This window comes from Drosophila mojavensis, unplaced genomic scaffold (genome assembly GCF_018153725.1).
Source record: "Drosophila mojavensis isolate 15081-1352.22 unplaced genomic scaffold, ASM1815372v1 contig_36, whole genome shotgun sequence".
NCBI classification, from domain to species: Eukaryota; Metazoa; Arthropoda; class Insecta; order Diptera; family Drosophilidae; genus Drosophila; species Drosophila mojavensis.
In genome coordinates, this window is record NW_025318858.1 from 6,363,280 (window position 1) to 6,389,198 (window position 25,919).

Here is a 25,919-nt window from a genome sequence, read left to right on the forward strand (position 1 = left end):
CGAATATGATCAAACTTGTACAGCGTATTACTAGGTCTTATAGCTTCTGAAATCTAGGCGTTCATACGCGCGGACGCAGGACAGACGGTCTGGGCTATATTGACTCAGCTTGTCGCCCTGATCAAGAATATATATACTTAATGGGGTCTGCGATGATTCCTTCTGCCTGTTACATACTTTTCACAAAACCAATTTTGCCTGGTTTCCCATTTTCAATGGGTTCAGAATCGCAGAATGATTTCAATGAACAGAGCAGAGTTAGAGTTCAGGGTATTTCCGAGTTAGGCACTACCAACTAGTGCAATATGCCAGCAACCTACTACCAGTTATATGAACATGTTTATACACTACCTGAAATATTGGGTAACTCCTAACAAAGTTGACTAATAGATCGGCTTCGCCTTCAATTCTTTGGGAAACAAATTTGTTCTTCACTCTTCTGTAATTTTTTTTACCATTGAAATTTATTGAATGTAGCTCTAAGATCAAAAATAACATACATAGGTAATACATACGTATATAGATCAATTGATTGAGGATTTCTAAACTAATCCATCTGTTGCATTTCGTACTATTGTATATGAATCGCATATAGTTCCAAAATATTGGAAATACATATGTATATAGATTAATTGCTTAATCGAAGACTGCTGGATTCTGTGCAATTCAATTTCAAGTTTCTCTTTTAATTTTACTTTTATTCCACTTCAGATATGAATTCCAAATGTGTCGCATATTGAACGATAAAACCTGGTCTACAAGCAAAACAAAAAATAAGCATACTATATATAGGGTATATTATGAAAAAATATCTGATGCACATAATGGCGTATTAACTATGCTAAGTCGATGCTCGAACTTATCATCCGCTAGAGTGGGCCCACACGAATCTCTCATGGAATGGGGCTGGTATGTGTCCCGGTTGGTCAGCTCATTCAGTCCTGCGTCAGTCCCAGCCAGCTCAAGCAACGTCACAGCGTATCGTTGAACAGACGTTTGCTTTTCGTGAAGTTGGGATGAATAGGGCCGGGCAGCACGTGCGGCTTGAGAGCGCTTTTGCCGGGCTGCCGGTTCGCATCGTAGGGCAGCTGCGGCGATAGCTTCAACTGTCGATAGTAGTCGCTCTTGGGGTAAGCGCTGTTGCACTTCGTCATGATGCGAACTCGTTTGCTGCCGCTTCCCGTCTGCGGCGCAGCTGCTAGTTTCAGCCGTTGTGCTGGATTCTTGGGAGTTCCTTGGACAGCGAGCGGATTCGTCAAGAGCTTGCTGTTGGCTTGCTTCAGTTGCACTTTGCGCGATGGCACAAAGTAATCCCTTTCGCCATCCTCCAAGGGTGCGTCCCAGCCGTTGTTTGAGTTCGTAGTGGATTCAGCTGCTTTAGTTTCTTCCTCTGTGGTAGATTCCTGTTCGCGTTGTGGTACTTTTGGCTTCTCAGTGGCCGGCTGCTTGGCCTGCTCCTTGGACTGTGCCTTGGGCTGCTGTTTGGATTGCCCCTTGGACTGATCATTGGATATTGGCTTGGACTGCTGTTTGACCTTTTGCTTGGGCTGCTCATCCTTCTCCTTAGTGACTTTCTTAATCTTGTTGAGCACTGGCTTATCTGCCGCAACCGTAGTCGTTGTCGTAGTCTGCTCCGTTGCATCTACCTCCTCCACCACCCAGGCATTATTAATGCTGGAGCGTACCTTCTCATTGTGCTCGACTTGCTTCTGTAGTTTGGGCGACAATGCTTTCTTGATGACATCGTCAAAGTTGTCCTCATCCACCTCATCGAAGTTGATGGACTTGAGAAGACGCTTACGCTTGGATTTGCTTAGCTTTTTGAGACTGCGCACAGTGCCAAAGTTCGACTCCTCAAACTCGTCAGCCTCACGGATCTTCTGCTCTACGAGCTCTGCAAATGGTGTGCCCTCGGGCTTGGGCATGTTACGCACACCCAATGGAAATTCGCCGCTTGCATACGTCTCAAAAATGTGGACTAGCTTACGCAGTCCCTTGCGCCGCTTGCTGTTGTAGTCCTGAGTGCGGAGCAGTGTCTGAAGCTCATCCAGCACACAGTCGGCATTTAACGGTAGTTCTGGCATCAGGACATCTACGTTTCCTGCACGTGGATCGAGCGTGGGGGTTTCTTGCTGCTGCTCCTCCTCATCCTCTTCCTCCTCCTCATCGAATCCAGAGTCCATTTTCTCCACATCGTCTATGGAGCTACTGGGAAAACCCATCTCTTTCCATGCCTTGTATTTCTCGCTGTATTCTCTACCCAGTTCACTCTGGTAGAGCAAGTGATAGAGGACGCGCGTGCGGCACTGCGACACTAATTTGGCGTCCCGCTGTGTACCCACATAGTGTACAAACGGGCGCAGGAAAAGATTAACCTGTTCGGCGGTGATCTCCTCATTGGCTGCCTTGGCCAGCTCCTCGAAGAACACATCCATGTAGTGCATAGTAATCCCACGAGACTTTGGCTGCGCCGCAAGCACCGACTCATTCATGCTTGTATTAAATGCCTCTATCAGATCTTTGTCCCATTTGCTTTTCTTGAGCAGGCGCAGCATGTAGCGCAGCATGCGACGCACAAGCATCAAAAATTTATCCATTCGCCACTGATCAATGCCAAACCACTCCTGGCACATAGTGCGCATAAAGGCGCTGAAGTACGCCAGACTGCAGGCAGTGTTGCCACCGAAGCTGTCTATCATTTGAGCCAGCTGCTCGGCTAGCTCCTCTTGCACAAGCGGCTTGTCCGACATCCATACGTTGTAGTACAATCCTTTCCAGATCCGCATGAAATCGTCCTCGGTGAAGGGAAACGAACTTGCCGCTCGCAGCTGGAACCATTTTCGCAGTTTGCGGATCTGACGATTGCGCTTTGTTAAGTCATTGCAGGCCAATGCACGCACGATTTTCACCTCCTGCGCAATCACAAGCAACTCCTTTGGGACCTTGGCCTGTGATGCACCATTGTTATCTTCGCTCTCATTGCCTTTGTCAATTGCAGCCACCTCAGCGCTGCGCTTTATTGGTCGCTTTTTTGTGACCATAATTGATTGTTAACAAAACGACAAGAACTTTTTCTCAAATTCCGCTGGTATGTATTGAACGCGGTTGCTACGAGAGAGAGGTGGGCGCACGTGTTGTGCGGCCCCGCTGTAATCGATAACTATTTGAAGCTCTGTTTGTCACATTTTACAACACTTGTCAGAATTGCATGCGTTCAATATTGTAAATACTAGAAGGTAATGCGACTATAAAAACTGTTTCAGCATATTGTCGTGTCGTCTTCATATGACAAATTTTGTTATCTTTTAGAAAAAAAAGTCATAAATTCATCACACATATTAAGCTGTTAAATATTGTACATATAAAAAACTATATGTATTTATGCATTTATGACGTACAAGCGGTTAAATAAAATCGATAATCGTTTTTCATTCGTGGTTTCGATAAATATATTAATTTGTTAACTCATTAATGAAAATTAAACTCTTTTATTTAAACAAATTAGTTACAAAATCATTTAATTCATATACATCAATGAAAATGATTTGCCTACAAGCATTTACATATGTATGTATTTCACGTACATATTCTTACCGGCTTTAAATACTAAAGAAATAAAGCGTTGCTGGGCATCACTTTTTACCAGCTGACATTCTAAGTAGCAATTCCAACTAAATTGGCCTTAAAAAAAATTAATATTATTAAAACTTCATCATCAAAATGCCCGTGTTAACTGTAGAAAACTCTGAGGACTATCAGAAATACATTAGCGCTGATAAAACAACTGTTGCCCTGTTCGCTGCCGACTGGGCCGAACAATGTGCTCAAGTTACCGATGTACTCAAAGAGCTGGACAGCATTTTGGGCGATAAGTTGCAATTCATTACGCTAAATGCTGAAAAATACCCTGATATATCAATGAAACATCAGGTAAGCTTATCTGCACTCCTGACGTATAGAGATGTCTGTACAAAACGTATTTCCAGATCGAAGCAGTGCCGACAGTAATATTCTTCAACAAGGGCTCGGCTGTGGATCGCGTGGATGGTGTGGATGTTGCTGCCATCACCAGCAAGTCCAAGAAGCTCGCCGAAAGTGCAAGCAGCGCTGCGGCAACTGGACAAACCCTGAAAGATCGTTTGACAGCGCTAATCAATAAGGCGCCGCTGATGATATTCATGAAGGGCGATCGAAACGCTCCACGCTGTGGCTTCTCTAAACAGCTCATTGCTATCATTAACGAAACAAAGTATGCACTAAATCTACATTTGTGGACAACATTTAATTTCGAGATATTTCAGTTTGCCGTATGAAACTTTCGACATTCTTTCTGATGAAGAGGTTCGTCAGGGATTGAAAACTTTCTCAGACTGGCCAACATATCCTCAAGTTTATGTAAAAGGCGAACTTATTGGGGGCTTGGATATTATTAAGGAGCTGCTAGCGAACAACGAACTGGAAGCGTCGCTAAAGGGCTAAACATTTCAAGTCATCCATCCTCTCGTTAGTCAAATGAAATCTGGAACAACCAATGCTTCTCACAAATTTACAATGTCCAAAAACTTTTATATAAATAAATAAAAGTGTTTTTGACAGTTTTAAATACATGGAAACATTTCCGACTTAATTATTACTTGGAACTAATTTAATTATCTAGTGTCTGTCGTTTTAGACTAATTGTTTAAATGGATACCGAACATTTCCATGTGTACCTTAGTTATACGCATTATACAACACTGACAAAGCATAATTTGCTTAGCAGCACTGCAGCTGTAACAATCAGCTGATACAAGCGGCTTGCGAATAATTGTGAAAGTCCGAAATAACTTAAATATTACACAAATTGAAAATGGCTGAAGCTATCCCAGATGTCGTTGACGGTGAAGAAAAGAAACTTTCAGATATTTTTTTAAGTGGATGGAATCTCTTTGACGAGCTGGAGGTAACCGATCTGCCTTTCAATGGCGCTCCATTTCAGGTGAGAATAGGCAAGTCCAAGTCCTCAAGTGTTGACAAATATTAATATTTTATTTAGAGTAAAGTAAAAGAAGCAATGGGTTATTTCGAACAAGCGACTGTAATTGTCAATCAAGTGGGCATGTTCAGTCCTAATGAACTGATTGACGAGGTATCAACGGAATCGCTGCCCTTCATGCTCTTGCCATATTTCCTGGGTAAACTTACCACGAAGATCAACAATCCAAATGGTATAGAAGCCATAGAGCTAGGAGAAGTCTATTTTAAAGACCATCTGCAACGTTGCCAAGAGTACGAGCTCTGTAAAGCGCCTAAGAGCAAGGCGCAGCAGGACGGAAAGACGGATGCAGCGCAGCAGAAAAGCGAACAACGCGAACTGATTGAGGCTGCATACAATCGCAATGATAAAATTGCACAATATCGGAAGATGAAGGAAATTGACGAGTATATGACTCGGATGCGCGGTGCTGTTAAGAACAAAGCGGTCGATGATGAAGTCCGGCGTGAATTCTTTTTAAAATATTTAGATAAGAGCATCATAGAGGCCAAGCAGGAGCTGGAGAGTCTTCGTCTGATGAAGGAAAGGGCTAAGATGCGCCTAGCACGTATGCAAGCCGGCGAACAGAACCCTCTAGAAAGCTCTACAGCATATCAGCAGAATGCTCCTGACATTGGCCACAATCATGGACATCACCATCATCATCATGCAGAACCGAAACCAAAACCGCTACAACCATTTATTATAACACGCAATGAGACACAGAAGGCAGTCTTCGGCTTAGGCTATCCCAGTGTGCCGATCATGACCGTCGATGAATTTTACCAGCAGCGCGTTGACGAGGGCATCTTTCCCGACGAACAAAAAATGGCCAAGATAAATCTGGAGAAGGCCATTGCTGCCGCACAAGATCCCAACGAGAAGGAAGACCAAGAGAAGGCAGCCATAGAACTTCAAGTGGAGGATGACGATCCAGAGTATTTAGCGCGTATGCGACGCATGGACGAGTACAAGGATGTGGTCCGTCGTGGAGATGGAAATCGTCATAATCGTAGTTGAACTACTTATCACACTCAACTCCTTAATATAAATTACATTGAACAAAATTAAGTATTTTGTATTTTTATATACATATAAAACAAGCAGAGTAGACATCTTCCAAGTTTCAAATCCAGAAAAACTATACGTAAAATGCACTTCATTACAGAGTCTAATATGCGCTATAAGTAAGTAACATATTTGGATCAATTTTTCTTATATATGCCATAGAAAAACCAATAATACGATTGGAGATAACTGTTGGAGTAATGCCCAATCAATATTCTGTGAAATGAAATAAAATTCGTATCATTGATCAAAACTTAAGATCATGAGATTTTATTATTTGACATAGTACAGAACTATTTCAACTCAGTTCATTTCTGACAGTATTAGCTTAAAGATCGATGCGAAAGTATATGTTTTTTTCGAAAGATAATTTTAATATAAATAATTGAAGAGAAATAAAATTAAACTTTAAAGGGATCAAACTAATATCATGAGGTGAGAAATATTATTATTATATATAATTAATTTTATATACTTCTATATATTCTTAAATATAATATAAAAATAAAATTAAATGCTTTTATTTGAAAAGAAATTATAATTGTTTATATTGTTAATCTCATGAACGTTAATAATTTCGATTTAAGAGAGCCAAATCAATAATGTAATGTAATGTTTTAAGTAAATTACGATTTGGTCCTGAGCTTAACTTGATTTGAAAATCAACAGCAAGCCAACATCTTAAAATTATTGAACCTTACTTTAAAACGAATTAATAAATCGCAAATCTAGTATTTTTACTAAAAGTAATATTAAAAGTTATTATTTCAGCATTTTTTATAAATGCAAGCGGTCACACCTCATCTAAACAACAACCACCTCAAACAACAACACAAAAAAGGTCTAAGAAATTGCAACTGAAGATAAGACAAAAGCACAATATTTTACTCAAAATAAAAAAATTGCAATAGACACCTTTGCCTGAGCACTCAGTGGCAACAGAACGCACAAAGAATTAACTTCTGCGCGTGGATAACGTGCCAAGCATCCCCACGATTAACAAAAGAAGTGCAAGCACAAGCATGTCCGTCATTGATTTTATAAAGGGCTTACCCATATACGACTCGAACAACTTCACACTGCTGAGCAACGATCACGGCATTAGAACATCGCAAAAGCGTGCCTCTGTTTATTTGCCCACAGAGGATGCGCCCGACCAGGCGCAGCTAATAGTGTTGGATAAAAGGTGCGTGCTACTGAGATATCTAACGCAACAGTGGGACAAAAAGACACTCCAGCGAAAGCGCGAACATGGCAACGACGGCAGCAGTAACAACACCAACAACTCTACAAATGGCAACAATAGCAAAAAGCGCCCACGCTTGGAGGCCAACGAGTTAAACTGAGACACTCCCGATTCTTATTAAGTACAGCTACTACCGTTAATATAAATATCCCCAAGCTTATAATAAATATGATAAAACATAAATAACTGAATTCGCATTCATTTTGACTTCCTTCTGGATATACATGTATTTATTCCACTTGATGACTTCAGTTTGTCCATTGGTATTTTTAATTCGGAAACAAATTAGATTTGACTACTTTATTTAAAAGCTAGTTTAGTGATGTCCCAAATCGCTGGGGTCTGGTTTGCCGTATTGCTTCTCCCACCAGGCAACATATTCCTTCTTGCGTTGCTCACGTTTGGCAAAATACTCCGGATATTGTGCCTTCTCCAGAGGATGCCAGTAGTCGAGCACCCAATCCGGCAGGATGACCTCACGCTCGAAAGCACAGCCACCAGGACTGTTAGCAACTGTAAATAAAGGTGTTGGATGATACTAATCTTACCAAATGCTCACACTTACAGTTTCGGGGTTGGAAATGCTTATTCTCAAAGAGTTCCTTTTGACCGCTGGCTAGCAAACGCATGCCCTCAGCCACATCCTTGTTTTTGTTCTCATCGAAACGAGCGCGCATTTGCACTGCACGATAACGGTAAACATCCCTAATTCCGCGGAAGATGTATATAAACGAAGATGCAGAATTTATTATATAATCAAACGGTTTACAATTGCAGCAGTTTGACGAGCACTTACCGCCGATCATACCAGGCCTCCAGATTGCGCAGCGCACGCTTGTACAAGCTGCACACCTGGCGCTTGTGCGACACAATAGCCAAGGGAACTTGGGCCATGTCTAGTTGCTCAACTTCTATTAAATCTGTAATTCGCAGCACGCAACACAACAACAACTGTCACAGATGGTAGCTGTCACAAGGTGAGTGCTGTAAAACGGCTTGCCTAAATTGTTTTTCAGCACTGTTTGCAGCGATGCCAGACTGCTAGGTCCGTTATAGGATTTTATTTTATTTTTTAAATAAATTACATATTAACAAGTATCAAGTAATTAATAACTCACAACTTAGCGCATAACATTCAATATACACTGAACAATATGCTCAGGTATTTTTAAAGGTTGTTCGGACAGATCCCCCGTCTGACTATCGTACATATATATCTCATTTAATACGCGACCATCCTGGCCAGCATCTAATGAAGAGACCAACACCATTGAGCCCTCAGACAACTCAGTTATTATTTGTTCGATGTCGTGCTCATTGACTTCCTCCCCGAACCTGGGACCCTGCTCCACTACTTCAGGGGCAGGTGGCTCCGAAATGAAATCAACAATATATGTTGCGTCGGTTTCGGTGGAATAAATCGTCTCGCTCCTGGTGACGGTGTCCATGTTACTTACACAGTTGCGGCTACCCTCCTCCAAATCGACGACCTTTTCAACCTTTTCACTCGTAATCTTGACCCTGACCTCAGCGTGTCCCTCGTCCAGCAATGAGTTAAGCTCCTGCTGCAGTTGCTCAGCCTTGGTCTCAATTATAGGATCGCTGCTGATTTGTTCGGCTTCCATTTCCTTTTCTTTTTTGATCGCTGGAAATACGCGTAAAATATGCACAGGCACGGGCTGATCCACTTCCGATACATACTCCTCTGGTCGCTTTGGATTTGGTTGCCTCTTTTTAAGCACTTTTTGCTTCAACTTTTTTTTAACGCTGTGCTGTTGCTCATGCTCTTGTTGCTGCGGCTTCTTTTGTTGCTGCTGCTGCGGCATCTTTTGTTGCTGCTGCTGTGGCTTCTCTTGTTGCTGCTGTGGTAGCTTCTCTTGTTGCTGCTGCTGTGGCTTCTCTTGTTGCTGCTGTGGTAGCTTCTCTTGTTGCTGCTGCTGTGGCTTCTCTTGTTGCTGCTGTGGTAGCTTCTCTTGTTGCTGCTGCTGTGGCTTCTCTTTTTGCTGCTGTGGTAGCTTCTCTTGTTGCTGCTGCTGTATAATCTCCTGTAGCTTCTCCAGTTGCTTCTCCATTTGTTGTTTCTCCTGATGCTCCCCTTGAGGCTGATGACACGTCAAGGGCTGACGCTTGCGCTTGACAGCTCCACCTTCGCCCTGGTTTTGCAGTGCAGCTCGACGTTTGGCCAGTGCGTGCTTGCCCAGCTTTTCCTTTGTCACGTGCTCGTTCTCGTACACCAGATCGCCATCGGAGAGTGCGCGCGTCGCCTTGCTCTGCTGCGACTTGGCTCGCTTCTGCAAAGGAATAAGCTCAGTTTGAGTAAACATTGGACTATAGGAGATAACAGACGAACCTTTCTTGGTTGTTTTGCCTTGGCTGAAACGATTTGCTGCCATTCGCGGTGCACCTCATAGCGCTCACGGTCCTCCAATTCGAGCTGATTTTTGAGCTCCTGAATATTGAAGGCCTTCGGGTAGAGCAAGGCCTTATTGATTAGCTGTCCGTTGACGCGCTCCTCCCGCTTGTATTTGAGCTTAAGATCGCGTCGCGTACGCTTGGGGAACATTTGACACATGAGCGAGAAGTCGGTGCCAATGATTTGGAGACTGCGATAAAAGCGGATTGTGTCATCCGGTGTCCAGGTGGGCGTCCGCTTGTGCCGCTTGTAGAATCCATTGTCGCCAGTTGTCTCGTCCATGAGAATAAGCGACGAGTTGGCCAAAACCTTGCGCGCCTCCACCTCGGCGGTAGTCTCAATCTCCAGAGTTTTCTCGTCGATTATCATTTCCCCATTGGCATCCAGTTTCAATTGCGGCACAGGCATGGCTGCTGTTGTGGTATACGGTTCCGTCTTGGCCTCCAGCAGCTCATCCGAGGAAGGCTTCGACTCGTCCACACTGCCGATGCTGCTGCCATTCGCCTCCGCCTTAATGGTAGTCACCAGAGGTTTCTGCTCCATGGGATTGCTCTCGGGATTGTAAAAGATCATGTCAAACATTTTAAACGTTGACTTATCCGGGATGCCTTTGTTGAATCGCGTCTCAAAATCTCGCTTTACATTGATGCGCTGCTGTGACTGGGTCAGCGCCTTGTCGCTCTCTCCCTTTCGCTGCTTACCGCCGCCGCCGCCGCTATCCGAGTAAGCCGAGCAACTGGATTCCGTGCGTATACGCCCCATGCCCGGACTCATGATACCACCTGGAAAGTACTTCGGTGAAGCCTGCACCGGCTGTGGCGTCCCGCTCACGCCACTCATTGACGAGCCGCTCAAGTAGCGCTCACGCCTTGTGGGCGTGCCCGGCGATGGGTAGTCGCCATCGAGATCAGCCGCTAACGGCGAGCCCACGAAGCTGTTGCGACGCTGCCCAAACACGGGAGTGGGCCGAACTCGTTGTCGAGCTTGCGCCTTGCTGGGCGACATGGGAAATCCACTGGCACTCTTCTGCAAATCCATTTGTATAACATTATCCTCCAAGTCCGAGTGGAACACATCGTCCAACTGGCCAGCGTTGCTCGCTGCCGGCATTTTAAATGCCACTTCAGCTGCATCGTCCTCTGGATGCTCTCCCTTGGGCGAAGGAACGGGGTGGTTCAGTGGCTCAGCCTCAACGCGTGCCTCTGAATCGATGTCTTCTTTGCGTGGCTTGCGCTTGATCTGCGTCAAGTTGGCAGTGGCCTTAATACGTTGCCGTCGCGAAGACATGGCGTCACTTTTCAATCAAACATAAATATATTATGCATTTACTCGACGACAGAAGTTCTTTGCGAAATGCCGTATGAAGAATAATGGCAACAGATGTAAATGTGCAGCGCACGAGTTTTGACCACAAAAGTGTTGTACAACGTCAAACGGAAATTAAATAAAATTGTAAACAGTATGCTGGTCAAGCAAAATATGTTTAAATCAAATCATTTTTCGAAAATTAACTTTTGAATTATTTTGGAAAAATTCTATGTTCGATATTTTGCAATTTTGTACAACAAAGCTAACGAATAATGTTTGGCTAAGATCCTATCTGTTTTTATTAATATTAATTTCCGATACTGGTAACAAGCACAATAATAAATCCATTGCTTAGGTCAGAAGTAATTCTCATCTGTATAGTTTATAGGGTTTGCATCACATTTTGCACTGGTTCATTCAGTAATTTCCGACGCATAAGACCTTTTTCTCACTGCAAAAACACGAATTGTTTAGCTCGCTGCTGCACGGAGACCCAAAGAGAGCAAATATTGACAAAGCAGTGAGCCGCTTCAAATTGGTGCTGCAAAATTCGAGGGTTTCCCAGCACTGATTCGAGCAACAACAACAAATACGAATTGCAGGTTGCACGTTTTGAACGTAAAATGTGGGCGCCTTGATAACAAAGCAACAACGACGGAAACCTGTATAACATAACAAACAAAATTGTCAACAATTAAAGCAAAAAGAACAAAACAAAACAAAAAAACAATCAAAATTATACAAGTTGAAAACGAGGGTAACAAATGTGACAGGAGGTGTGTGTGTATGTGTCAAAATTTGAAGCGGAGGAACAAGCAACATTACAATAACAGTACAGCCGCTGCCGCTGTCCGATTGTTATGCAAGCAGCGCTGCCACCCCCCACCTGAGCAGTGCAGCCCAAAAGCCGCAGCCGCCGCAGCAATAACAATCAATTAAGCGGTCGCCATGCTGCTCAATCGTTTCGTTTCAGCCATAAAAAATCAATCGAGGGAAACCTTGCGCGCCTGGACCTATCAATGCGAGTCAATATTCGCCCAGCGCTCGCGCCGGCTGCAACAGCTGCTCACGTTCTATCACACCGTCTATGGCACGCAGGGACTCAAGCAGCTCTGGCGCGTCTATTATCGCAGCCAAATACAGCCACCGCTGCGCGGCGTGGTGCTCAGTGCAGTGGGCATTATGGGCTTGAATGTGAAACGGCCGACGGCCGATGGCTTCGACTGGGTCAAAGAGCGACTGTCGCTGGCTAACTTTGATTTGTGCCAGCGAGATATTGATTTCATAAATACGCTACCTGTGAACCAGCTGTGCGAGCGCTGCAAGGCGAAGAAGATGAAGTACTGCTATTGCACGTTGGGCAACCAGCGATGCAAAAAGGGCGGCGCTGTCATGCCACCGGGCAAGGCCGAACAGAAGTCCGGGAAGGATGAGGCGAGCATAAGCAATTGTCACAAGTCAATGGACTATGAGTCGCATGGGCCTGTGGGCCAAATACGCATTCAGGCCCAAGAGGAGCGCAACTGGGAGCCGTACTTTAGCAAGAACGAGTTCAGCATCTGGCGGCGCGAGGAGCACTCATCGCTCTACTCGTACAAGGTGTATGCGCGATTTGATGATATTACGGCCGATGATTTCTTGCATGTACAAACGGATCTGGACTATCGCCGGCAATGGGACGATACGGCGCTCAGGCTTGAACTGATTAGCGAGGATCCGGCCCCGAACAGTAATTCACATCTCATCTACTGGGAGATGCAGTGGCCGCGCCTATTTGCAAACCGGGACTACGTATATTGTCGGCGCTACTTCAAAGATGATGCTAAAAAGTTGATCTTTATTTGCAGTCGCGCTGCCCAGCATAGCACATATCCAGCTATATCAGGGAAGGTGCGTGTCACCGATTACTGGAGCCTGATGGTCATCAAGCCATTTCGAGGCTTTCATGAGCCGGGATTGCACTTTGTGTTGACATATTACGACGACCCGGGCATCCCAATTCCGCAGAACATCAAATCGTGGGTTACGCAAAAACAAATGCCCGAATTCCTTACCAAAATGTATGTGGCTACCAAAAACTATGCCTGCTCCCGAGCCATCAAGATGAAGGACATGTTCAATAGCTTTACGATAATCAACGATGAGTATACGGCAAACGAGCAACGCGGCAGCTGGCTGGGCAGCCTCAGCCGTCACAGGCGCAAGGTCAAAAACGACTCCGAGGTCGATCGCTGACCACTGCGCCGAGCTACCGTTCCTCGAGAGAGCAAATAACCAATAACAATTAGCCAATCAAACGATGGAAACCAAAACCAAAAGAAAGCAAACTACAGCAAGAAATACCAACAGCAATACAACTTCTTATCCCATCTTATGTTGTAATTCATATTGAAGTATATACACATATACACACACACACACAACAAAAAAAAAAAAAAAAAAAGAGGAAAAGAACAATATTTTGATTAATTAGGACTCATCAAATTTATAGAACTTAACAAATTATTTCATCATCCATGCAAATGTGCAATAAAATACCATTCGCAACTTGGAGGCATTTAAAATGTTGGATCTTCTGTGCCACACTAAAGAAATAAATTATTGCTACAAATATATACGATATATAGATGCATATGTGTATATATCTGTACATATATTCAATTATACATATAAATTTAAACAAATATATTCACAAGCTAAGTCCAGAATATTGTCTTAATACAAATTACTGCAAGAGAAAATGTGCATGTGCCCGACTAGCAGATACCCACTACAAGATGATGACAAGCGATCTAACCTACCTATTGATAAGCAAATGCAAACCAAATGCCACAATTTCAACTAATTGTTTCGCTGCCAGCTTTAAATTATTACGACTTTTATTAATATATATATATATATATACCCTTCACGAATAGTATACTATATGAGTACTATAACGATTTAGAATACAAATTATTCAGAGAAATCAACATATTTTAAGTGGGCAACATCAACTATTAACAATATTTGCAATCTATAATTTTAATTGACTAATTATAGAAGATATTGCTAGTCCACAGTTGGCGTATCTCTGAGAGTCAGTTGTGATCCTTGCGTTGATAAGAGATTGTCAAAATTGATTCCTTGTTAAGAACGGGCTTGAAAACAAATCCATTTGAAATGGAGTCTATTGATCAAATATTTACAGAAAGTTATTGCTAATATTATTAATATCGGTGCCTGGGTTAATATAATTTGATAAACAATTGAAAAATCTGTGAGTTTAACTCTTGTGTGCTAGTTAGTAGTTACACATATAATATATTTCAGCTTTACTATGGAATTATACGAAGTACGCTTAATATACAAAACGTTAACTGAAGGCATAGGTTAAAATTGGCATAGAGCTAGAAGATTATGTAGTAGTAGTTTCGGCATTCCGAAACTTAGAGACTCTTGCAAAGTTGTTAAACAAAGATCAATTGTATTTGAGATATTAAAGACTAGTAAATATAGGTTATTCAAATACTTTGCAAAAGTCTTAAAGACATAAATTGTAAATAGAAAACTAATGCATATAATTTGAAGAGATTCTATAACAGAATAGTTTGGACAGATCACAGCTCGCTATGCTCCTTGGGGCTAGGTGGATTTTTCATATAGGCTATGAAATCTTCGCTGTTTCGTCCGCCATTGTAGTCTAGTTTCGTTTTGAGGTAGGAAAAGTATATGAAGGTGGGATAGCCGCGCACATTGTACTTGGCACACAGATTTACATATTTGGTGCAGTCGATGGCAACGAAGGCAACGCGCGGATCGTCCTGCATCGCATTTGCGGCAGCTGTGAATTCCGGCTTTGTGTGCTTACAGTGTCCACACCCTAAAAACCAAGAGAATAATACAAATTCCAACTGCTGCGATTGCGAATTACTTACATGGAGCATAAAACATGACCAGCGCGTGTTTCTTGCGCTTCAGGATCGAGCTGAAAGTTTCTTCGTTTGGAAATATCACCTCCGTGCTGTCCTCTTCATCCTCCCAGCTCTTCTCTGGCGGCGGAGGTGGTGGCGGCTCTTTGGGATCGCGCATAAAGTCAACTATTTTGGACGCCTCGCGCACATTTACATCGAATTTGAAGACACCATAGGAAAAGTATTTCACTGTCGGATAGCCCTTGACCTTGTATTTCTCGCCAATGGCAGACTCCTTGGTGGCATCCAGGGCAGCAAGCATGCCTGGCACATTCTTCTCTTTCATCTCAAGAGCTGCCTTTTCGTATTCCGGTTTCATGTTCTTGCAGTGACCACACCAGGGTGCATAGAACATGACCAGTGCCGATTTCTCATCCTTTAGAACCGCCTCAAAGCCCTGCGTTGTCAGATGAACAATCTCGGAATTTGTATCAGCTGACCACTCAGCTTCCTTCGGTTTGGGCGTTGGTTTCAGATTTGGATTGAGCACCACCAATGCACCAATGCATCCTTGGTGTTCTCGCCCTCGTATGTGAAGCGCATCTTTCCATTCTCGAAGTAAATTAATGTGGGAAACCCTGTAATAAAATTGAAAGCGTCATTAAGTTATTTATTGTGGAATTTATTAGTATAATTACCAGTTAAATTGAAAAGCTTGCGGACAGGTGCGTTTTCATGTCGCTCCACATTCATGGCAGCCATTACATATCCACCGTGAGTCTTCAGTTCCGTGGCTGCTTTGCTGTAGTCAGGCTTCATGCGCTTGCAGAATCCGCACCAAGGCACATGGAACATAACCATCATGGGACGGATATCCTTGCGGAGATGTTTCGTAAATGAAGCTCCGTCATTAAAGTGCAATACATCCGCACCGGCGGGATCCTCTTCCCAGGGCAAATCACCGGTGGGATCGCGCATGAAGGTGATCATGGATTCCACGGTCAGCTGACGATCGTAGTCCTTGTGATACTCGCCGTCCTTATAGTGACGCAGTACATACGGCTTAGGCGTCACCTTGAGCTTCTTACACAACTTCTTGCGCTCCTGATTGGAGCAATCCACATACAACATTGTTCCTGTGCCGCGTATCCCATCTGCAGCTTCCCGGAACACTTTCAACTCGGCTGCAGCTTCCTTGGGGTTGGATACGTAGAGCGCGAGAACATTGTTCTTGGTGCGCAGCAGCTTCTTATAATCCTTGTAGTCTGCTATGTCTTCCCGCACGGCAGATATTTTCGATTTGGCGGCAACAAGTGCCAGCAGAAGAATCAGCAGTATGAGCTGCATGCCAAATTGCCGGTTTGTCAACATTATGCTTTTCCTTTAAATTTAATACGAGTAGCTAGCTAATTTAACAATATATTTAAGATGTTTTACTAATATAATAAGTTCATTTTCTTTTATGTTTTTTTCTTTACAGACCGACAATCTGAAACTTAAAATGCCAATGAAGACGTCAGCGATAGGTATGGCGTTGCCATATCACATTAATATCTTTTGCTTTGGGCACAGTTTAGGTTTACACGTCAGTTGCTAAATATTTAAATGTTTTTGATTTGCAAGTGCATGTGCAAGTGCATGTAACTAATCAATACATAAAGCCATATTTATACGCATTTTATGTGCAATGAACGAAAATAAACACATATCTCTTTTATAAATCTTAAATATGTGTATGTGATTATTATTATGTGAAGTATTTGCTAAACAAGCTCAAGTCGTGCGTCCGCATAAACGTAAACTATGACAAATTGAGTACAAAATGCAGCGCTGTCAAATATACGTGGCCGGTGGCAACACTAGTCCATACTCTGACACATTAACAAGAGGCAGAAGAAGAAGCAGCAGCAAGTTTTTTACAATCTCGCCGCAGTGTATTTTATTTGGATTGACTGTAGTAGGATATTATTGAACACAAATCACTGTCAATCTAAAGATGCCCCTCAAATTGGACATCAAGCGTCGTCTGACGTCGCGCTCGGACCGCGTCAAGTGCGTTGATTTGCATCCGGCCGAGCCATGGATGTTGTGTGCCCTATACAATGGCCACGTACACATCATGAATTACGAGAACCAGCAATTGGTCAAAGATTTTGAAGTGTGCGATGTGCCAGTGCGCTCCGCGCGCTTCGTGGCACGCAAAAATTGGATAATTACGGGATCGGATGACATGCAAATACGTATCTTCAACTATAACACACTGGAGAAGGTCCATTCCTACGAGGCACACTCTGACTATCTGCGCTGCATCGCCGTGCATCCCACACAGCCCCTGGTGCTGACCAGCAGCGGTATGTTTCGAAATTGTCAATAGTAACAAACGCCGAACACACCAATAGATAATATTCCCCAGTCTTCATATACAAAGTCATAAACAAACAATTGCTTAACCTCCATTTGGTTAGGTGAACATTCGGTACAGCTGGCAGATACAGAACTATTGTAGAGTCGATGCTAGATAATTAGCAAACGTCTTTATCATTATCTGATAAATATCTTTAGCAAATTGTCCACGTAGATTCATATCTACATATATGTATGTATATCTCATAATTGATTTCATCACCTTATAGATGATATGCTTATCAAATTGTGGAACTGGGAGAAGCTGTGGGCCTGTCAGCGCGTCTTTGAGGGCCACACGCACTATGTCATGCAGATCGTGTTCAATCCCAAGGACAATAACACCTTTGCATCTGCATCCTTGGATCGCACCGTTAAGGTGTGGCAGCTGGGCTCGAATTTTGCCAACTTTACGTTGGAGGGCCACGAGAAGGGCGTCAATTGTGTGGACTATTATCATGGCGGAGACAAGCCGTATTTGATTTCAGGCGCCGACGACCGCTTGGTCAAGATCTGGGACTATCAGAACAAGACCTGTGTCCAGACCCTCGAGGGACATGCACAAAACATTTCTGCCGTCTGCTTTCATCCCGAGCTGCCAATCCTGCTGACTGGCTCTGAAGACGGCACCGTCAGGATCTGGCACTCGGGCACCTACCGCCTGGAGACCTGTCTGAACTATGGCTTCGAGCGTGTATGGACCATTGCCAGCATGCGCGGCACCAACAATGTGGCCCTGGGCTATGACGAAGGCTCCATCATCATTAAAGTCGGTCGGGAGGAACCGGCCATGTCCATGGACGTGGTGGGCGGCAAGATCATATGGGCCAAACATTCCGAAATGCAACAGGTAAGGTATGGAAATGCTCAAAGCTGAAACATAAACTCATTTATGGCAATTCGCAGGTCAATCTGAAAACAATTGCGGATGGAACCGAGATTAAGGATGGCGAACGTCTGCCCGTCGCCGTAAAGGACATGGGGGCCTGCGAGATCTATCCGCAGACCATTGCACACAATCCCAACGGCCGCTTTGTGGTCGTCTGTGGTGATGGCGAGTACATCATATATACTTCCATGGCACTGCGCAACAAAGCCTTTGGCTCGGCCCAGGAGTTCGTTTGGGCGCTGGAGAGCAACGAGTACGCAATTCGCGAGAACAATGGCACTGTGCGTCTGTTCCGCAACTTCAAGGAGCGCAAGAGCTTCACGCCCGAGTACGGCGCCGAGAGCATCTATGGCGGCTACTACTTTGGCGTGAAGACCTCGTCGGGTCTGGCCTTCTACGATTGGGAGTCACTGCAGCTGGTGCGCCGCATCGAGGTGCAACCACGCAACGTGTTCTGGAACGACAGCGGCACTCTTGTTTGCCTGGCAACCGACGACTCCTACTTCATATTGGCCGTAGACACTGCCCAAATCGCCAACGCGCTGGAGACAAAGGAGGGACTGGAGGATGATGGCGTGGAAAGCGCTTTCAATGTGCTCGGTAAGCCAGCAATGATGAGTGTTACAAGGCTCTCTCTCTCTCTCTATATATATATATATATAACTATTATTGGCTATATATATTTATTTAAATTTTTGATTTTATATTCCAGGCGAAGTATCTGAATCGGTAAAAACTGGCCTCTGGGTTGGCGATTGCTTCATATACACCAATTCCGTGAATCGCATCAACTACTATGTAGGCGGAGAGATTGTGACCATCTCACACTTGGATCGCACCATGTACTTGCTGGGCTATGTGCCCAAGGACAATCGCTTGTATCTGGGCGATAAGGAACTGAATGTTATTAGCTTCTGCCTGCAGTTGTCCGTCCTGGAGTACCAGACGGCTGTGATGCGACGTGACTTTGAGCGCGCCGATCTGGTGCTGCCCACCATACCAAAGGAGCATCGTACACGCGTGGCCCACTTCCTGGAGAAGCAGGGATTCAAGGAGCAGGCACTTCAGGTCTCCACCGATCCGGACCACAAATTCGACTTGGCTTTGCAAATTGGCGAACTAGAGATTGCCCTGAAACTAGCGCGCGAGGCAGAAAACTCACAGAAGTGGTCGCAGTTAGCCGACGTCGCCTCGCGCCGGAATAACATGGCCTTGGTAAAGGAGTGTATGCAGAAGGCCAACGACTTTAGTGGCTTGCTGCTGCTCTCGACTGCCTCGGGCGATGCACAGATGCTGGAGGAGGTGGGCGCAGCCAGCTCGGCACAAGGCCGCCATAATATTGCATTCCTTTCCGCCTTCCTTCGCTCAGATGTGGAGCGTTGCCTGGAGATTCTCATTGAGACCAATCGCCTGCCCGAGGCGGCGTTCTTCGCACGCACCTACTTGCCCAGCCAAATGTCGCGTGTGGTCGAACTCTGGCGCGAGGAGCTGGGCAAGGTGAACGAGAAGGCAGGCCAGTCGCTGGCCGATCCCACGCAGTATACAAATCTCTTTCCGGGCCTGGGCGATGCGCTGCGCGTGGAGCAATTTCTGGCCGAGGAGCGAGCACGCAAAGCGCCAGCCCGTCTAGCTGCACAGTTACCATTGAATAGCGAGCGCAATCCACTTGAAGAGTTGAATGCGGCAGAGCAGCAAAGCGGCGGCTTGCAACTGGAGAAGGAGAAACCGCCGTTTGTGCCTGCATCCTTGCCAGCAACAACAGCAGCAGCAGCCAGCACAAAAGCTACCGCTGCTTCAGGCAAAGCTGCTGTCGGCGATGATGAGGACGATGATGATGATTTGGATCTGGAGATTGATGGCATTACGTTGGACGACAATATAGATACGACAGATGTAAATCTGGATGATGATTTTCTGAGCGATGATTAGAGTCGAGAGCTGTATTTGATAATATGCATTAGAAGTATCGAAAAATTATTGTGTTGATTCAGCAAAACGCTCCAAATGTTGCAGAATCAATCACTATAAATTCCACACATACACCAACACACACACATATACAACGCATTCACTTTTGCTTTGATTGAACGAATGTTTATCGTGCATTAATTATACAAATTAAAAATATATATATGTATATGTATAATGTAAAACAATTATGTAGCAACCATTTGAGATAATAATAATAAAAACCAAATGAAACTTTGAAAATTTTAAATGACGCGCGACTTTCCCCTATCTTTTGACATTCAGAATTAGGGCAGAACAGCGTTGCCACAGGGCAAGCTGTCAATTTTAATAAATACGGCAACTCAACAGCATCACAAATACATATATACGTAGACATCGTGTGTGCGTCTGGATTTTGCTGTATTTTTTATTTAAGAATGAATTATTAATAAACAATTAATAAATTATTATTAAATAAAAAACAGCACAAAACCATCAACAAACCGTAAGTAGTGGCTCCAGAGAAATTCATGATCGGTTCCGCCAGATGCGGTTTAATTTATTTAGAACATATTGATTTTTTCCAAGCAACGTTGCAATTACTTGCAGATACACAAAGTCTATTAATCACGTTAAATATGGAACCAAACAACTACCATGCCCACGAACACCACCACCACCAGCAGCAGCAACAGCAACAGCAGCAACAGCAGCAACATCAACATCAACAACAGCATCAACACCAGCAACAGCAGCATCAGCAACATTTGTACGAACAGCAGATGCATTTGCAACAACTCCATCAGCATCAGCAGCTACAGCAGGAGCAACAACAGCAGCAGATGCCCATGCAAGCGGGCTTTGCGCCGCGTCGTCAATATGACAACATGGGTAACTCGCCTGCTGCCCTTGCAGCTGCCTGTTTGTCCAATGGGGCTGCTGGCGGTGGCAGCAATTCGATGGGCAAGCCGGCGGCAATGCAACAGCGTCCGAAAATGAAAAAGGAGAAACAGCTGCAGGCGCTGCATCAGCATCAGCAACAGCAACATCTGTCGGAGCTGAGCGGCACTAGCAGCACCGGTATGCTGCCGACTGAGGAGACGCTGAAGTTTGTTAACGACACGGATGCCAATGGGCTGGCCATGAAGACGCCCGTTAGCATACTGCAGGAGCTGCTAAGCCGGCGCGGCATCACGCCGGGCTATGAGCTGGTGCAGATCGAGGGGGCCATACACGAGCCAACGTTTCGGTTTCGAGTCTCGTTTAAGGACAAGGACACACCCTTCACAGCCATGGGCGCCGGGCGCTCCAAGAAGGAAGCCAAGCACGCAGCCGCTCGCGCCCTGATTGATAAGCTCATCGGCGTACAGCTCGAGACACAGGGCAATTCAGCAGCCGCAGCAGCAGCCGCTGTTGGTTGCTCTATGGCGGGCAGTGGGGGCGATGGCAATGCCAATCTCACTGGCAGTGGCGAGTAATTATTTGTTGCAAAATTTGTCAATTTAAATAGTTTTTAATATGCAATTTTCGTTTCTTTGTCATTTTTGGTTTTTCTGTTTCTCATTGCTCGCCCACCCCATCTCTCTCTCCCACTCTATCTATCTGCCAACCCATCTCTATAATAGTGGCGGCGACAAAATTGTGGGTAATCCCATTGGCTGGCTGCAGGAGATGTGCATGCAGCGTCGCTGGCCGCCGCCATCGTATGAGACGGAGACAGAGGTCGGCCTGCCGCACGAGCGACTATTCACGATCGCTTGCACCATACTGAACTACCATGAGGTTGGCAAGGGCAAGAGCAAGAAGATAGCGAAGCGCCTGGCCGCCCACAAGATGTGGACGCGCCTGCAGGAGACGCCCATCGATGCGGCCAAGATCAATGACAGCCTCTGCGGCGAACTGGAGGGCGATGTGAGTAATTTATCGCTTGTAGATCCAGCAGAGCAGCCGCAGCACTCGCAGCTGCCGCCAGTAGACCAGGCAACAAGTGTAGAGCCGAGTCGCTTCTACAAGCGCATCTCACCGGTTTTAAATATAACAGATATTTAGAGCTAATCACTTTCCGACTTTACTCTCAACAAACTAACTGTATTTCCTGCTGTCTGCCGTCTGACAAACCTTAAGTTGTTTGCTGAGCTTTAACATTTTTTAGTTTGGTTTTTGAATTCGTTGTGTTCCGGTGCTTGCTTAAATTGTTAATGTTTGTTTGTTACTGTTAAAGTGAACTTGAAACTCTGCAATTAACTCGACGATTTGTAGATTAACCAATTAACAGTTTGGGCCTAAGCAAATTCCCTTTGGTGCCCACTTGGGATTAAACAATATCATTTAGTTAAGCTGTCACATATGTGATTATTGTTTGTAAAATTTATTTTTAAATCATTCTATTGTCCATAGAGGACTCCAAGTCCCATCTATTATTGCCTGATTTAACAAATAAGTTTTGTATTTTTGTAAAATGCTTTTTTTCCCCGATATACGTACATACATACATATATATATTGTCTCAGTTGAGCTCAAACTATTTCTGGCATGCACTTTTATTTTATTGTTATAGACAAACAGTTGTTTGTTTGTCTGTTTGTTTGTTGTTTGGTCCTTGCGCACACTTTTAATCGATTGTCTGCCAATTTAGACACATTTGTGATATGTTTGAAGTCCGACTTGTGTGATATATTTCAAGTCACCATTGGCGAGAGTCTGTGCGTAATTAAATGGAAATGTTGCGCTTTTATTTCCAGGCCCGCATTAACGATCATTATTATGGTGATTTGAAAGATATCACTGTGCCGACACTGACCACGCTGCACAGCAATAAAGTATCCCAGTTCCATAAGACATTGAAAAATGCGACGGGCAAAAAACTGCTTAAATTACAGGTAAATCAATGAGTGGCCCAAATCACACGACACACGCGCCGCTTCAATGGAAGACGAGCACCCACAATGCATTTACCTCGATCATACATACAATTCTATTTTGTTAATTTTTGATTTGTTGTTTCATTTTGTTATTTTTTTGCTTGCAGAAGACTTGCCTGAAGAGCTCAAAGATTGACTACATCAAGCTGCTTTCAGATATTGCTGCCGAGAATCAGTTCGAGGTCACCTATGTGGATATTGAGGAGAGGACTTTTAGCAGCCAGTTTCAGTGCCTGGTGCAGTTGTCCACGTTGCCAGTCGGCGTCTGCCATGGCACTGGGTCAACGGCTTCGGAGGCACAGCGACATGCCGCTCAGAATGCCCTGGAATACCTTAAGATAATGACCAAAAAGTAGGCAACAGTAACTGAAATAGCAAAATCTGAACGCACATAACGACAGACGATGATGATGATGATGATGATGATGATGATGATGATGGTGATCATGAAAATTGCATATGTGCTTAGAGTCCCGATCCCGATCCCGTCCCCCTATTTTCTGTTAACCATGGTTTAAGTCAATTAGAGCATTCAACATTGTATTTAATATTTATTGGTATTGATTGTTTTGAGCTTAGTTCCGATGTGAGTTTATAGCTAATCTGTACTATTCGCAAATCGTAGATATTAAATACCTTGATACAAATATCCACAACCAACTTGTCGCATTCTCGCCGATTTATATGCGATCAGACCTAACTCTAAGAACAATAATGTAAGGCAAACACATATTCGCAACTGTTTTTCAGGGAATGTTAATGAAGTACCCTCTAGCATACCTATCAATAATGTTGCGATCCTATTTTTAAACGATCAATGACTAATTGATTTATATGAAGATAAATATGTATATTAGGCTTTTATATATAATTGAGAACTAATTGTGAAATGTTATTTTGTGGACATTTAAAGTATAATTAATTTAATAACCATTGTACAAATTAAATCGAAACGTGGAGAGGCGCCAATGAAAAACTAAAACTGTAATAAAAGATGATTCAATAAACTGATAACACGAGCCAGCTGCACGCGTTCAAATGTGCAGCAATAATCACAGTTGGCATTTTATATGAAATTGAAAGTTATTTATTTAACGTACACAATACTTAAGCTAAACTATTTACTAATTGGCCGTATATGTATATTATTTACATAGTAGCTGTTGCTGCTGCCGCTTCTGCTGCTGCTGCTGCTGGTGCTGCTGCTAGTGCTGCCGTTAACGTTGTCTATTTCTTCTTACGGTCCTGCGTGCACTTGGGACAAAACCATTTGCCCTTCGGCTTCGTGGTAAGACCGACACAGGCAAAGTGGAACCATTCAATGGGACACTGAGAAGAATAAGAAATGAATCAAAATTATAGAATGTTGCAGGCAATTGAATCTGTCATTCACTCACATCTGGATTATCGCAGCCAATCATCTCGCCATAGGATACTTGGTGACACAGGCAATATGTTGGCTCATTGGGATCCACAGGCATGTCCATGACGTCGCTGGGATGCGTGGCGGCCGTGTGGCAAGAATCCTTTTCTGAGTCATCCACATCCACGGCTTTCTGCAGGTTGTGGGGAAAATTGAGACGAGTATTAGCAAAGGCTTGTCAAGAGATTGGACTAGCAAGTGATCATGCAAGGAGGTGAAATGTAAATGAAAGATGCAAAACTAAGCGGTAAATAAAGAAATACACTTTACAGGGATATTGCACGGGGTCAATCCAGCGTCTTTTTACTGTGTAGTTTACCAGGCAAAATAACAAAAACAACAACAACAACTAAATAGTTTTGAGGAAAGAGTAACAAACGTAAGGAGACAAAAATGTGCATAATGTTGATGAAGGATGATTTACCTTTTGTGCTGCCCCCTTGCGGGTTTCTTTTTCTTGATTTACCTTGGACTTTTTCTTTTTGCTACCTTGACCAGCACTGCTGCTAGCATTTAGATTAGCCCCGCTGCCGCTGTTCGATTGATTGCCACGCCCAGTTTCCTCATCCGAGGAGGCTGGCCGTTTCTTTTTACCCGTCGCTTTGCCATCCTTGGTCTTTTTACGACCAGCCTCTGCAAATCACCATTGAATTACAAGATTAAAAAAAAAACACTTTTAAGCGGATTACGTACTCTTGGCAACCACTTCTTCGGATTTAGCACGTGTTGAGGAGGCCTTCTCTTGGATCTCTCCCTCAAAGCGGGCCAAGTCGTTGTCAAGTCTTCGGATTTGTTTGTCCACCAGCTCATAGGTTTGTATGGCTAGCTGCACTTTATCATCGCTGTATTCCTTGGCTTTGCCAAACAGCGCCTTAATGTCCTCCAAACGCTCCTTTCGCTCCTCCTCGCTCATAGGCCCATTCTCGGCGGATAGCTTGCGCATGAAGTCTTTCGCATGGCTATCGATGCTCTTCATAGCCGTTTGCGCTCGATCGTCCAATTTTCTCATCAACTTGAAGTTCCGTTCTAGCTCGGTGGGCAGCGATTCCAAGCCTGATGATAAACATTATTTACATCTGCCACAGCACTCTTATTTTATTTCACATTTTTTACATACCGTCTAAATAGTTTTCTAAATATATAGCTGACGACATTTTTTATATTTCTAGTGTGCAATTTGTATTGTTTTTTCGTCAGTTTCAGTTTACTAACAAAAATCAAGCGTCTTTTTATGATGAGCCATCAGCTGTTTTGCAAGTGGACGACTCGATTCTTATCGATACAATCGAAAACTATCGCAACTTCTTCTAATTCAAAACAAAAACATTTGGTAAATATTGCCGCGATACTGAGCATTAGATTTTAAGAGGTAAATGAGAATAATTAGTAAA

General features: G+C 43.9%; 11 protein-coding genes across 14 annotated transcripts; 6 read left to right on the plus strand and 5 right to left on the minus strand.

Annotated features, from left to right (window-relative positions):
• Positions 1-677: 677 nt before the first annotated feature.
• LOC6576131 (ribosomal RNA processing protein 1 homolog) lies at positions 678-3,158 on the minus strand. Its single transcript, XM_002002094.4, has one exon. It carries the CDS (start codon positions 3,039-3,041, stop codon positions 972-974), a length of 2,070 nt encoding a protein of 689 aa, XP_002002130.4. The 5' UTR covers positions 3,042-3,158; the 3' UTR covers positions 678-971.
• Positions 3,159-3,623: 465 nt separating this feature from the next.
• On the plus strand, positions 3,624-4,613 carry LOC6576132 (glutaredoxin 3). Its single transcript, XM_002002095.4, has 3 exons — positions 3,624-3,930; positions 3,987-4,249; positions 4,302-4,613. Exons 1-3 carry the CDS (start codon positions 3,721-3,723, stop codon positions 4,477-4,479), a joined length of 651 nt encoding a protein of 216 aa, XP_002002131.1. The 5' UTR covers positions 3,624-3,720; the 3' UTR covers positions 4,480-4,613.
• A 143-nt stretch (positions 4,614-4,756) lies between these two features.
• On the plus strand, positions 4,757-6,340 carry LOC6576133 (immunoglobulin-binding protein 1). The gene is made up of 2 exons (XM_002002096.4): positions 4,757-4,978; positions 5,036-6,340. The coding sequence occupies exons 1-2, from the start codon at positions 4,850-4,852 to the stop codon at positions 6,032-6,034; spliced, it is 1,128 nt and encodes a 375-aa protein (XP_002002132.1). The 5' UTR covers positions 4,757-4,849; the 3' UTR covers positions 6,035-6,340.
• A 528-nt stretch (positions 6,341-6,868) lies between these two features.
• On the plus strand, positions 6,869-7,511 carry LOC6576134 (DET1- and DDB1-associated protein 1). Its single transcript, XM_002002097.4, has one exon. It carries the CDS (start codon positions 7,105-7,107, stop codon positions 7,426-7,428), a length of 324 nt encoding a protein of 107 aa, XP_002002133.1. The 5' UTR covers positions 6,869-7,104; the 3' UTR covers positions 7,429-7,511.
• A 14-nt stretch (positions 7,512-7,525) lies between these two features.
• Positions 7,526-8,295, minus strand: LOC6576135 (NADH dehydrogenase [ubiquinone] 1 beta subcomplex subunit 9). The gene is made up of 3 exons (XM_002002098.4): positions 8,125-8,295; positions 7,894-8,033; positions 7,526-7,841 (listed from the first exon to the last, which is right to left on the minus strand). Exons 1-3 carry the CDS (start codon positions 8,220-8,222, stop codon positions 7,645-7,647), a joined length of 435 nt encoding a protein of 144 aa, XP_002002134.1. The 5' UTR covers positions 8,223-8,295; the 3' UTR covers positions 7,526-7,644.
• Positions 8,296-8,349: 54 nt separating this feature from the next.
• LOC6576136 (transcription factor TFIIIB component B'') lies at positions 8,350-11,156 on the minus strand. The gene is made up of 3 exons (XM_032728486.2): positions 9,679-11,156; positions 9,290-9,619; positions 8,350-9,151 (listed from the first exon to the last, which is right to left on the minus strand). Exons 1-3 carry the CDS (start codon positions 11,026-11,028, stop codon positions 8,450-8,452), a joined length of 2,382 nt encoding a protein of 793 aa, XP_032584377.1. The 5' UTR covers positions 11,029-11,156; the 3' UTR covers positions 8,350-8,449.
• A 96-nt stretch (positions 11,157-11,252) lies between these two features.
• Positions 11,253-13,960, plus strand: LOC6576137 (stAR-related lipid transfer protein 7, mitochondrial). 2 transcript variants are annotated; one of them, XM_015165000.3, is made up of 2 exons: positions 11,253-11,372; positions 11,431-13,960. In XM_015165000.3, the coding sequence occupies exon 2, from the start codon at positions 11,998-12,000 to the stop codon at positions 13,282-13,284; it is 1,287 nt and encodes a 428-aa protein (XP_015020486.1). In that variant the 5' UTR covers positions 11,253-11,372; positions 11,431-11,997; the 3' UTR covers positions 13,285-13,960. The 2 variants fall into 2 exon arrangements, with proteins under 2 accessions (XP_015020486.1, XP_043864893.1); XM_044008958.1 differs by having other exon boundaries at positions 11,438-13,960.
• Positions 13,961-14,313: 353 nt separating this feature from the next.
• LOC6576138 (protein disulfide-isomerase A5) lies at positions 14,314-16,467 on the minus strand. The gene is given in 4 exon segments (XM_002002101.4): positions 14,314-14,911; positions 14,967-15,492; positions 15,495-15,580; positions 15,641-16,467. Coding segments are annotated over 4 exon segments (1,548 nt in total). The 5' UTR covers positions 16,314-16,467; the 3' UTR covers positions 14,314-14,648.
• A 338-nt stretch (positions 16,468-16,805) lies between these two features.
• On the plus strand, positions 16,806-20,452 carry LOC6576139 (coatomer subunit beta'). The gene is made up of 4 exons (XM_002002102.4): positions 16,806-17,293; positions 17,576-18,195; positions 18,252-18,834; positions 18,947-20,452. The coding sequence occupies exons 1-4, from the start codon at positions 16,939-16,941 to the stop codon at positions 20,161-20,163; spliced, it is 2,775 nt and encodes a 924-aa protein (XP_002002138.1). The 5' UTR covers positions 16,806-16,938; the 3' UTR covers positions 20,164-20,452.
• An 85-nt stretch (positions 20,453-20,537) lies between these two features.
• Positions 20,538-24,157, plus strand: LOC6576140 (RISC-loading complex subunit tarbp2). 2 transcript variants are annotated; one of them, XM_002002103.4, is made up of 5 exons: positions 20,538-20,689; positions 20,794-21,658; positions 21,810-22,095; positions 22,926-23,063; positions 23,213-24,157. In XM_002002103.4, the coding sequence occupies exons 2-5, from the start codon at positions 20,823-20,825 to the stop codon at positions 23,459-23,461; spliced, it is 1,509 nt and encodes a 502-aa protein (XP_002002139.2). In that variant the 5' UTR covers positions 20,538-20,689; positions 20,794-20,822; the 3' UTR covers positions 23,462-24,157. The 2 variants fall into 2 exon arrangements, with proteins under 2 accessions (XP_002002139.2, XP_015020487.1); XM_015165001.3 differs by lacking the exon at positions 22,926-23,063.
• A 12-nt stretch (positions 24,158-24,169) lies between these two features.
• LOC6576141 (inhibitor of growth protein 5) lies at positions 24,170-25,792 on the minus strand. Of its 2 annotated transcripts, none has more exons than XM_015165002.3 (5): positions 25,646-25,792; positions 25,222-25,581; positions 24,995-25,161; positions 24,503-24,661; positions 24,170-24,434 (listed from the first exon to the last, which is right to left on the minus strand). In XM_015165002.3, the coding sequence occupies exons 1-5, from the start codon at positions 25,680-25,682 to the stop codon at positions 24,333-24,335; spliced, it is 825 nt and encodes a 274-aa protein (XP_015020488.1). In that variant the 5' UTR covers positions 25,683-25,792; the 3' UTR covers positions 24,170-24,332. The 2 variants fall into 2 exon arrangements, with proteins under 2 accessions (XP_015020488.1, XP_002002140.1); XM_002002104.4 differs by having other exon boundaries at positions 24,953-25,161; positions 25,646-25,791.
• Between the last annotated feature and the right edge of the window lie 127 nt (positions 25,793-25,919).